This window comes from Chiloscyllium plagiosum, unplaced genomic scaffold (genome assembly GCF_037043375.1).
Source record: "Chiloscyllium plagiosum isolate Xiang-an unplaced genomic scaffold, Cpla_swu_hap1 HiC_scaffold_8, whole genome shotgun sequence".
NCBI classification, from domain to species: Eukaryota; Metazoa; Chordata; class Chondrichthyes; order Orectolobiformes; family Hemiscylliidae; genus Chiloscyllium; species Chiloscyllium plagiosum.
In genome coordinates, this window is record NW_028270146.1 from 77,409,739 (window position 1) to 77,422,075 (window position 12,337).

The 12,337-nt window shown below is 42.8% G+C and overlaps 1 protein-coding gene across 2 annotated transcripts in view; it reads right to left on the minus strand.

Moving 5' to 3' along the window:
• The window catches only part of tslig3b (tRNA splicing ligase complex subunit 3B), a 40,136-nt gene extending 28,996 nt beyond the window's left edge, over positions 1 to 11,140 (minus strand). The window contains exons 1-3 of one of the 2 annotated variants that reach the window (XM_043697999.2): positions 10,877 to 11,139; positions 8,094 to 8,242; positions 2,945 to 3,079 (exon numbers count right to left, since the gene is read on the minus strand). In XM_043697999.2, the coding sequence (XP_043553934.2) occupies positions 2,945 to 3,079; positions 8,094 to 8,242; positions 10,877 to 10,920 (328 nt within the window). In that variant the 5' untranslated portion in view covers positions 10,921 to 11,139. Of the gene's footprint in view, positions 1 to 2,944; positions 3,080 to 8,093; positions 8,243 to 10,876 lie in introns of both variants that reach the window. The other variant, XM_043698000.2, reaches the window with a different exon arrangement.
• Between the last annotated feature and the right edge of the window lie 1,197 nt (positions 11,141 to 12,337).

Here is a 12,337-nt window from a genome sequence, read left to right on the forward strand (position 1 = left end):
AAAGGCATTTGATAGGTCGAATGGTCATATTTGTTTTACACATTGGAGAGGTTTGGTGTTGGACAGGTGTTTACCAAATGGATCTCAACATTGTATAGTGATCCCAAAGCAGTTGTGGTTACCAATGGATTAGGCTCGGATAGCTTCAGTGTGGGTAGGGGCTGCCGTCAGGGATGTCCCCTCTCGCCATTGTTATTCACGCTAATAATTGAACCACTAGCAGAAGCTATACGAGCTGATCCTAATATAGTGGCCCCAAGGATTGGTACAGGTAAACATAAAATTACCCTTTATGCAGATGATGTTCTTCTATTCCTCAGTAACCCTTTGATGTTCATACCTCGCTTAATCCAAGTTATTAATACATTTAGTGCATTCTCAGGCTATAAAATTAATTTTTCAAAATCGGAGGCTATGCCAATGGGTGGCCTTGCTGTGATACCCCGCTTAGCGGACGGTTCCCTTTTTCCCTTTCGCTGGTCCCTGGAGGGTTTTTTATATTTAGGCATTTTTATTACTCCAGTATTTGGTCAGTTGTATAAGGCTAATTTTGTGTATTTATTGGAAAGGATAAAGGCAGGACCTCCAGCGATGGGGAGACCTGCCAATTTCCTGGTTGGGTAGAATAGCATTAATCAAAATGAATATCCTGCCCCGTCTCCTATATCCTATGAGAATGCTTCCGGTGATGCTGCCGAGGACGGCTTTATGTAAATTATACGGCTGGCTGAGTTCCTTTATCTGGAATCATAGGCGGCCCCTCATTAAGCTGAAGAAGCTACAGCTTCCACAGGCAAGGGGTGGATTGGACTTCCCAGATTTTAGGAAATATCAATTAAGTTTCCTATTACGTTACATAGCTGATTGGGTCTTGTCTGATCCACAATCAATCTGGTTGGACATCGAGGCTTCTCAAGTAAAATACCCACTTATTAACCTTTTATTCTCAGACAAGAGAAAAATCATTACAGATCACAGTAAAAACCCTATAATACTGAATACAATCAAGGCTTGGAATATAATGCGGCAAAATGAGGGTAATTCACATAAAACATCCCCCTATGCACCGATAGTGGGAGCATGGGGATTCCAACCGGGGTTAACAGATGCCACTTTTAAACTCTGGAGATGCAGGGGTATCTCATGTCTCGGGGATTTATTTAAAGATGGGGTCCTGATGTCTTTCGGACAGCTGCGTCAGAAATTCGGATTACCCAATGGAGACCTCTTTCGATACTTCCAAATTCGAGATTATATACAGAAGAAGACTACGTTATTAGATAGTCTTTATAAATCCGATAGAGAATGTAGTGTCCTACGAGCAGTGGGGGTATCTTCCGTCAGTAATATTTATCATTTACTACATGATGAAGTATCGGGAGATATGGATAATCTGCTTAAAACATGGGATCAGGATCTGGGACTAGAAATCTCCACAGAAACGTGGAATGATATCTGGGAAAATGCTAGAAGAATTACTATTTGTAACAGAACCCAGGCTATCCAGCTGAAGATTCTTCATAGGGCCCATATAGCACCGGTTCGATTGGCAAAATTTAAGGCAGGAGCATCTCCAATGTGTCCTAAATGCAAAATAGAGGTGGGCACTCTTGTACATTGCTTATGGACCTGTCATAAGATCCGTAGATATTGGACTAAAGTAGCAAGTACCCTGACAGAAATTTTAGGAACGGAAATAAAAGTGGACCCCGTATCTCTCCTCTTGGGCTTTTCGAACTTTCCCTCCCTGGACACATACGGGAAGAGACTATTTTCTATTCTTTCTTTCTGTGCAAGGAAAAATATTTTGATGAACTGGGTGGCGGAGGGCCCCCCTGGACTTTCAAATTGGCACAGACTAATTATGGAATGTATTCCCCTTGACTTCCTTACAAATATGGTGCACCGAAAGACCGAATTATTTTATAAAATATGGCAGCCCTTTTTGAATTACATAAATACAGATATTTCGGCTATCCTAACAAGGGCTTTTATTTAATTGAGATTACAAACCTGGCTGGTCCGCGGCCCCTCGGGGGAGGAATCCCGCACGAATACGGGTTTTATCATATCTGATGCTAACACATCCCGAGCATGTAAGAGACTTAAATATACACCCTGGTTAGTTGTAGGTTAGATTAGTAGATAGTTGAGTTTTGTTTGTTTTTTTTTCTTTTCGGTTTTTTTTGTTGTTTTGTTTTTTTTTTGTTTTTTTTTGTCAAATTTTGGCTATTGTATATTTGAGCTAATTGTATATCAATGTTTATATCTGAGAGTTTTGTTTATTTTTGTAAACTTGTAAAAATGTTAAATTTCTAATAAAAATATCTATTAAAAAAAAGTGAACTTGGCTTACTGAAATGCTGTCGAGAACTGTCCTGGACATCGATGGGGACCCAGGCACCCAGTCCGAATGACTGACCTCTCATCCCCTCAGAAAGCTCACAGAAACATAGGATCATAGCTACTGAGGTTGGGTGTGGGGAAGGGGGTGCAGAACCCTTGCTACCAGAAAAAAGAAGGTCAAGCGAATACCCAGTATTCAGGGACAATTACTTCCCTAAATTGTTAGTCAAAGCACGGATTAAGCAAATGAGTACTATGGAGGAACATAAGCTTTTGCTACCTTCGTCAAAAATGTCACAGCTTCTGTAACATGGGATGGAGAGGACACCTTGTGGTGAATGATGGTAAGTCAGATGGTCTCAAAACACGAAAGATTAAAAGAGACTCAGTTTGGCAATATTGCTACTTGTAAAGCTTACTGTACATTTGTCCTTCTGTGCTGTAAAATTTGCTGCTTCCACTTTAATATTTCTTTGCAATATGTTAGAAGCAATTCTACTGATTAAGTACAATAAAAGATTCCACTAACAATTCCTGCAAATTGTATAGAATTCTTATGACTGATAGTTTCCATCTACCAAGCTACCATTCAACTTACAAAGAAGTTTTAAGCAGTCTTCTTTCTTTCTTAGTCTTTCTTTGAAGTCTCCAGTGAGAAGTGATGAGAAAGGGCACAACATCTCTTTCAAGAAGCCATTAATCTCCAGCAGAAAGCTTTCTGTATCATCAGCACCTTAAAAAAAAAGCAAGGCAAGCAGAACTGAAAAGGTACTCAAAGAGAACATTTATTGTCAAAAAACAGAGTCCATCCATGAAAAGGTATGATGTTCTAGGTTACTTATCTCCCATACCTAAGCCAAAGCACCATCACCAATGCAACATATCACACAAGAATTCAAAACTCATTTGGAAATGGTGATAGTTTCTTAAAAAGTCCGATTCCTACTTGTACCCTTAAATTTGGTTACAAATCTTCAGATCGCATTTTATTAACTGATCTAATCCAATTACTAATACATACATCCCTAACATTTCTTCAAATGAAATTTGATAAATCATATTTTTCCTGTACTGAAGTGAGCTATAGTTATTTAAACTGAAAACATACAGCTAAAAATATGACTTTCATTGACTCAAATCACAGGAAGAAACGTAGCAGTCTGAATTTAATTCAGTGAAAATGATTAACATTTTCATACTGCTGTCTAGACTCTTAAATGGTTTTACAGTTAACTCTAATTACTCCCAATTATTAACCATTCTGCATGCCCTGGCTAGGAATCTCAAATTTCTATCCACTTTCGTATTTTGATGAATGCTTGAAAACCCAATAATTTAAACTTAATTTCAAAGTTTAACAAGTTGATATTATCTAATACTAATTGACTTTTAATAGAGATTCACATAAGAGGGTGACACTGTCAAATACATCATAGGGTGGAATTTTCTCAGTCTAGAATGATGTGGTCAAAGGTGATAAAGTTCAGAAAATATGGCAAGAGAAAAAAAGTCTCAACACTGAGAAAAACAAAATCCAATTCTTCCCTTATGGTTTTAAAAACTGGATACAAATCTTCAACTTTGCAAGAAGTGAGAGCTGTATTTGCATTTGTTATTTGATAATGTGATGTTGATCTCATCTCACGCAGCTCACAATGCTCTCAAGCTCCACTGAAACAGTAGATATCACCAATTCACAACTTGAAAACCAGAATGGTTACCTCGATGCTGACATGGACTGGTCTCTTGCCTGGCTGTCCAGGTTGGCCAGCACTCCCCAAAATCTTATTTGAAGTGACCGCCTGCACTCTCCAGCAACAGAAGTCAGCATTGTCAAAGGCATCAGCACATCACATCATTGTTGCACACCTCAAACTAAACTTGGAATATAGCTCAGCACCTCAAAACTGCACTTTGGAGCTCATCAACATCTTAGGTTGCAATTTTGCTGCCAGGCCACTGTGCATGTAGGAAAATGTACCTAGCTCATGCATCAGAACAAGTTGTATTGTTTCAGAGCTGTTAGGTAAAAACAATGACTGCAGATGCTGGAAACTGTTAGTTTGCTTTCTTAACTATCACTCAGATACTCACAACAGCTTTGTAATATCTTTTTACCTAACGTCCCTTCATTCATAAGTGAATGCTCAGAGTGAACTGCATTGCCTTTGAGCACAGAAAGTCTGGCACATTATTATTGTTGTCAGCACCAACAGCTTTTTTGTTGGCTGTGTATGGCATTGTGCCACGTCTTATAGCATATGGACACACCACCACCTGGTAGTTCTCCTCCAAGCCACTCACCATCCTGACTTGGAAGCTTATCAATATTCCTTTACTGTCACTGGGTCAAAACCTTGGAATTTCCTCCCTAAAAGCATTGTGCTGTAGACAGATGCACAGTCATAGAATAGATTGCAGCAGTTCAAGAAGGCAGCTCACCACACCTCAAGCGCAGCTCGGAACAATCAATAAATGCTGACCCAGCCAGTGACAGCCACATCCCATGAGGTGGGGTGGTAAATAGTGAGATGGAAAGCTTTTGAGTACAGGCATGTATATATAGAATCACAGATAAAACTCGTCCATGCCAATCAGATATCCCAACCCAACCTAGTCCCAACTGTTAGCACCCAGCCCATATTCCTCCAAATCCTTCCTATTTATATACCCATCCAAATGCCTTTTAAAATGTATCTGTACCAGCCTCCACCACTTCCTCTGGCAGCTCATTCCGTACATCCTCTGTGAAAAAGTTGCTCCTTAGGTCCCTTCTATATCTTTCCCCTCTCACCCTAAACCTATGCCCTCTAGTTCTGGACTCCCCAACTCCAGGAAAAAGACTTTGTCTACTTATCCTATCCATGCCCCTCATGATTTTATAAACCTCTATAACGTCACCCCTCAGCCTCCGACGCTCCAGGGAAAACAACTCCAGCCTGTCCCTATAGCTCAAATCCTCCAACCCTGGCAACATCCTTACAAATCTTTTCTGAACCCTTTCAGGTTTCACAGCATCTTCCCAATAGGAAGGAGACCAGAACTGCACGCAATATTCCAAAAGTGGCCTAACCAATGTTCTGTATAGCCGCAACACAACCTCCCTACACCTCTATTCAATACTCTGACCAATAAAAGGAAAGCATACCAAACACCTTCTTCACTATGCTATCTGCCCGTGACTCCATTTTCAAGGAGTTATGAACATGCACTCCAAGATCTCTGCTCAGCAACACTCCCTAGGACCTTATCATTAAGTGTATAAGTCCTGTTAAGATTTGCTTCCCACATTTATCTAAATTAAACTCCATCTGCCACTCCTCAGCCCACTGGCCCATCTGATCAAGATCCCATTGTAATCTGAGGTAACTTTCTTCGCTGTCCACTACACCTCCAATTTTGGTGTCATCTGCAAAACTTACTAACTATACCTCTTATGCTCAAAACATTTATATAAATGACGAAAAGTAGCAGACACAATGCAAATCCTTGTGGCACTCCACTGGTCACAGGCCTCCAGTCTGAAAAACAACCCTCCACCACCATTCTCTGTCTTCTACCTTTGAGCCAGTTCTGTATCCAAATGGCTAGTTCTCCTTGTACTTCATTGATCTAACCTTACTAACCAGTCTACCACGAGGAACCTTGTCGAGCGCCTTACTGAAGTCCATACAGATCACATCTACAGCTCTGTCCTCATCAATTCTCTGTTACTTTGTCAAAAACTCAATTACAATTTGAGAGACATGATTTCCCACACACAAAGCCATGTTGACTATCCCCAATCAGTCCTTGCCTTTCCAAATACACGTACATCCTGTCCCTCAGGATTCCCTCCAACAACTTGCCCACCACCAGCATCAGGCTCACTGGTCTATAGTTCTCTGGCTGGTCCTTACCACCTTTCTTAAATAGTGGACCACGTTAGCCAACCTCCAGTCTTCCTGCACCTCACCTGTCACCATCGATAATACAAATATCTCAGCAGGGGCCCAGTAACCACTTCAGTAGCTTCCTCCAGAGTTCTAGGGTACACCTGATCACGTCCTGGCGATTTATGCACCTTTATACGTTTCAACACATCCAGCACTTCATCCTTTGCAATATGGACATTTTTCAAGATGTCACCATCTATTTCCCTACATTCTATACCTTCCATGTTCTTTTCCACAGTAAACACTGACGCATAATACTCGTTTAGTAATTCCCCCCAACTCCTGCGGTTCCACACAAAGGCTGCCTTGCTGTCCTTTGTGGGGCCTATTGTCTCCCTAGTTACCCTTTTGTCCTTGATGTATTTGTTAAAACCTTTTAGATTCTCCTTCACCCTATCTGCCAAAGCTATCTCATGTCCCCTTTTTTCCCTCCTGATTTCCCTTAAGTATACTCCTACTGCCTTTATACACTTCTAAGGATTCACTCAATCTATCTTGTCTATACTGATATATGCTTCTCTCTTTTTCTTAACCCACTCACTCAATTTCTTCTGATCAGTGGCAAATGGAATTCAACCTAATTGAGTGTGAACTGATGCACTTGAGCAGGACAAACAAGGAAATAATGAATGGCAGGACCTTCAGAAGCATCAAGGATCAGAGGGACATTGGTATGCACGCCCAGCATCCCTTAAGGTAGCAAGGCTGGAAGATGAAGTAGTTAATGTATATGGGATATTTGCCTTTATTAGCCAAGGCATATAGTTTAAAAGTTGGGAAACTGTATAAAACATTGGTTAGGCCATAGCTAGAGCATTGTGTGCAGTTCTGGAATCCATTTTACAGGAAGGATGTAATTCCACTGGACAGTGTGCAGAGAATTACCAGATGCTCCCAGGGATGGAGAGTTTTAGTTATGAAGAGTGATTGGAGAGCCTAGCACTGTTTCCCTTGGGGCTGGGATCAATGACTAGGGAACATAGAGAAAGGTAAGGGGCAGGAGGTTTATTTCTTACAGAGGGTGGTGGCAATCTGAAACCCTGCCTGTGTGGGTGGTAAAAGCAAAACCTTCATAAGTATTTGGATATGCACTTCCAATGCCAAGGCATTGGGCTAAGTGTTGGAAAATGGGATAATAATAGTTAGGTAGTTGTTTTTAAATCAGCACAGGCTGGGCTGAAGGGTTTTCTTTTACTGTAGACATCTTTCCAGCTGCTCTGAGGTATCAGGTAAATCACTTGCCCTTCAACTCTCAACTGTGTCTGTAGAAGATACCATCGATTACCCAATTATTCAATTTTGTATATTAATAGATTTCCAACCTGCACCCTAACTTACCACATAAGTGGGATTCTACTGAAAACAGAAAATTGAAAAGATATTTTGCTTATTGTAGTAACAAGTTTAAAACTCACTTCAGCTAACTGATGTTAACAGAATGTTAAATAATCAAGCCACCTTCCACATGCACTTAGACTGACCAACCATAATCTCTTGGATAACTTTCTACTGAAAAATATGGTACAATTTGGCTAAAATGAATTGAACTGCTCAGTTATAAACTAAATTACAAGGAGCATTAAACCACTGTAACACAAGTTCTTAGCTATGCTTTCACATCTAATGATTTGCAAATATTCTCAGTGACAGTATATTCAAGCTAATTCTGAGTATATTCTGAGAAACATTTCAGAGAAATCTTCAAGACTGAGGAAAAATCTGATTCCATGACAACTTTCTTTCACACAGGAGCGGAAGAAAAGGAAACATTGTGTTCAAACAATAGAAGTTCTTATAATAAACTGCACTTACTGGTAGTAGAATTTATACATTCTTCCAAATTACACAACAGTTTAATCTGTGATGATAACCACACACAAAGTTCAGTAAATTCTGAAGAGGACGGCCCCATCTCAACTGCTTTCAAAAGAGCATCCTCTTCTAACAAGGGTCCATTGTATCTGCATCATAAAAAAAGGTCTGTGTAACTATTATTAGAAATTGAAAGTGTTATTAAAACAACAGCTGGGTAAAATCTTGGAACTTCCTTCCCAACAGCATTGTGGGTACATCTAAGCACATGGGCTAGAGCAGTTCATAAAGACAGCTCATGATCATTACGTCAAGTGCAATTAAGGATAGGCAGTCAATGCTAACTTGCATGCCATTAAAGAAAGAAAAGCTAATGTAAGCAACCAAACTATGAGCCAGTAGCATCACTAGAATCAGGGAGATATGCACCAATAAAACAGACCCTTCAATCCAACTCATCTAGGCCAATAGATGTTCTAAGTTAACCTCACGCCATTTGCCAGCATTTGGCCTTTATCCCTCTAAACCATCTACTCATATACCCAGAATAGTTGTAACTGTACCAGCCTCTATCATCTTGTCTGGCAGCTCATTCCATACATGCACCACCCTCTGCATGAAAAAGTTGTCCCTTAAGTCCCTTGTAAATCTTTCCTCTTTCACCTTAAACATGTGTCATCCAGTTTTGGACTCTCCAACCCTGGGGAAAAGACCTTGGCTACTGACCTTATCCATGCCCCTCATGATTTTATAGGCCTCTACTGTATACCATTCCTTAGCCTCCAAGACTCCAAGGAAAATAGCCCCAGCCTATTCAGCTGCATGCGTAGCTCAAACCCTCCAATGCTGGCAACATCCTTGTAAATCTTTTCTGCACCCATTCAGGTTTCTCAACATCTTTTACACAGCAGGGAGATCAGAATTGAACACAGTATTCCAAAAGGTGGCCTAACCAATGTCTTGTACGACTGCAAAATGATCTCCTAACTCCTATACTCAATGTACTGACCAATAGAGTCAAGTGTTCCAAATGCCTTCTTCACTACACTGTGACTACACTTTCAAGAAACTAGGAATTTGCATTTCAAGGCCTCTTTGTTTGGCAACACAATCCAGCACCTTACCATTAAGTGTATAAGTCCTGCCCTGGTTTGCCCAACCAAATTACAGCACTTCACATTTACCTAAATTAACCTCCATCTGCCACTCCTGGGACCATTTGCCCGCCTCATCAAGGTCCTGTTGTACTCAGAGGTAATCTTCTTTGCTGTCCCAACACCAATTTTGGTGGCATCTGCAAACTTAATAGTACCCCCTACATTCACATGCAAATCATTTTTATAAAATGATAAAAAAAAGCCAACACTAATCCTTGCAGCACTCACTCGTCACAGACTTCTAGCCCAAAGAGCAACTCTCCACCACCACCCTGTCTCCTACCGCCGAGCCAATTTTGCTTCCAAATGGTTAGTTCTCCCTGTATTTCATGTGGTCTAACCTTGCTAATCAGTTTACAATGCAGAGCCTTGCCTTGCCTTACTAAAGCCTATGTAGACAACATCCAACAGTCTGCCTTGAATCTTCCTAGACACTCCTGCGAAAAAAAATTAAGTTAATGAGACATGACTTTCGATGCACAAAGCCATGATGAGTATCCCTAATCAGTCCTTGCCTTTCCAAATACATGTAAATCTTGTTCCTCAGAATCCCCACCATAGACATCAGGCTCACCAGTCTATAGTTCCCCAGCTTTTCCTTTCCATCTTTCTTAAATAATGGCATGCTCTGGCATCTCACCCATAGCGATCAATGATACAAGTATCTCAGCAAAGGGCCCAACAATCATTTCCCCTTGCTTCCACAAAGTTCTAGGGTGCTGCACCACCATATGCCATACTGACGGGACTTGACAGCCCTCCTGCATATAATGTAGCTGTCCCACGTTGCTTGCCACGATGTCAGCCTTTGTCCCATATCTTTGATTTCGGCAATTGCATCTACTCTCTCCTCTCCCAAAGTGTGAGCTGCACCACCTGATCTATATGACCGACAATAGCACCAACACACAACTCCCTACCCCCTACCCCTTCCATTCTTATGGTCCAAGTGTCACCAGTACTACTCCATGGGAGAAGCACTGACTGGGTGAAGGTGAAGTGTGTGGGGTGAAGATGATCTGGAGTAGGGGAGGTGCTGGTGGTGGTAGTCAGGGGGATGGGTAGAGGAGGTGGTGGTGTTGGGGCAGCAAGGTGTTGCTGGTGGTAGTTGTGGGGCAAGGCAAAAGTGTTGCTGGTGGTAGTTGTGGGGCAAGGTGGTGGTGGTAGTGGGGGAAGAAGGGAAAGGTGAGAGAGTTGGTGATACCGAGGGGGTGAGATGGTAGTTGTGGGGGTAGGTGGGGGGGCAAGTGGAGGGGAGAGGGGGAGCTGGTAATAGTGGGGGGGGGGGGGAAGAGGGGGAGGTGAGAGAGAGGAGAGGGAGAGTTGGGGAGGGGGAAGGGTGGGGGGTAGTGGGAGAGTTGGTGAAACTGTGCAGGGAGGGGAGGTGCTTGTAACGAGAGGGGGAGCTCTCCCCGTGGTTGGGGCAGTATGAGTGAATGACCACAGTGGGTCCCTGTGCTGGAAGCCCACCCCCTCCCCATTCATTCCCCTGCAGCAACAGGACAGGGAGAACCCATCTCACCACCTCGCTCCTCTGGTTTTTTTTAAAACTAAGAGAGTAAGAAGACCTAATAAACCCTTCGGCGGCAGATCGGATGCTGGACCCTGCAGGAAAAGGCGGCTCACCCCAGGGCTTCCAGCGTGTCCAGGACATCCCCCTCCAAGGCCATGGTGACACAGGGTAAGGGTAAGGGCCCACAGCAAGCCCGAGGCCAAGGCCCCGACCAGTCGATCGGCACACAGCAGCCTCAACACGGGATCAGCTCAGGCGCCACTAGGCCCCTCTCTCGGTGTATTTGCCGATGCCGCTGCTTTCAAACCTCCTCCCGCTCCTTTTGTTGCAGAAGGAAACGTCAAGAGGCGCCTCCACCTCCTCGCTTGGAAAATAAACCCCACTAAAGCCCTGCTCGACATCCACAAGCAGCGCCGCCCTGCTGGCCGGCCCTCCGAAGCACGTGCATGAAGACCAATCATAGTTTAAATCAACATATACTTCACAGGGGGCTAACACCTTCAACATATTGTCTAGCAATCACCATTGTTAACAGCTAACCCGAGAATGCAACTTTTTTTAAAAAAAGTTTTGTGATTTACACATGAAAGAAGTGAAACTGACATGGTATTCTAACAGATGAAAGGCTTAATAGACAATCGATTTTTCAATGTATAATTTCAGTTACATCACACTGTAAATTTTTGCTATAAATTCTGTTAGGATTGAGCCCTCCACTACCACCTGATGAAGGAGCGATGCTACGAAAGCTAGTGTGCTTTCAATTAAACCTGTTGAACTATAACCTGGTGTGTGATTTTTTTAACTTTATACTTCATATAGTCCGAGAAATGTAAATCAAGGAACCAGACCCTTCGGGCCACCTGGTCCATGCCAACGGATATCTTAAATGAATCTGGTCCCATTTGCTAGTATTTGGCCCGTGCCCCTGTACACCCTTCCTATTTCATGTACCCATTCAGATGCCTTTTTAAATGTAATCATACCAGTAGCGGGGCTCAGGCCTCTGGCACGGAGCCTGTCTCCGTTACTCAGAAGGGAAGGGTGGAGAAGAGCAGAGCAATAGTAATTGGGGACTCAATAGTTCGGGGCACAGATAGGCGGTTTTGTGGGAACGAGAGAGACTCACGTTTGGTATGTTGCCTCCCAGGTGCAAGGGTACGTGACGTCTCTGATCGTGTTTTCCGGGTCCTTAAGGGGGAGGGGGAGCAGCCCGAAGTCGTGGTCCACATTGGCACCAATGACATAGGTAGGAGGAGCGCTGAGGATGTTAGACAGGCTTTCAGGGAGCTAGGTTGGAAGCTCAGAGTTAGAACAAACAGAGTTGTTGTCTCTGGTTTGTTACCCGTGCCACGTGATAGAGACTCGAGGAATAGGGAGAGAGAACAGTTAAATGCGTGGCTACAGGGATGGTGCAGGAGGGAGGGATTCCGGTATTTGGATAACTGGGGTTCTTTCTGGGGAAGGTGGGACCTGTATAAACAGGATGGTCTGCACCTGAACCAGAGGGGCACCAGTATCCTTGGTGGGAGGTTTGCTAGTGCTCTTGGGGGGTGTTTAAACTAACTCTGCAG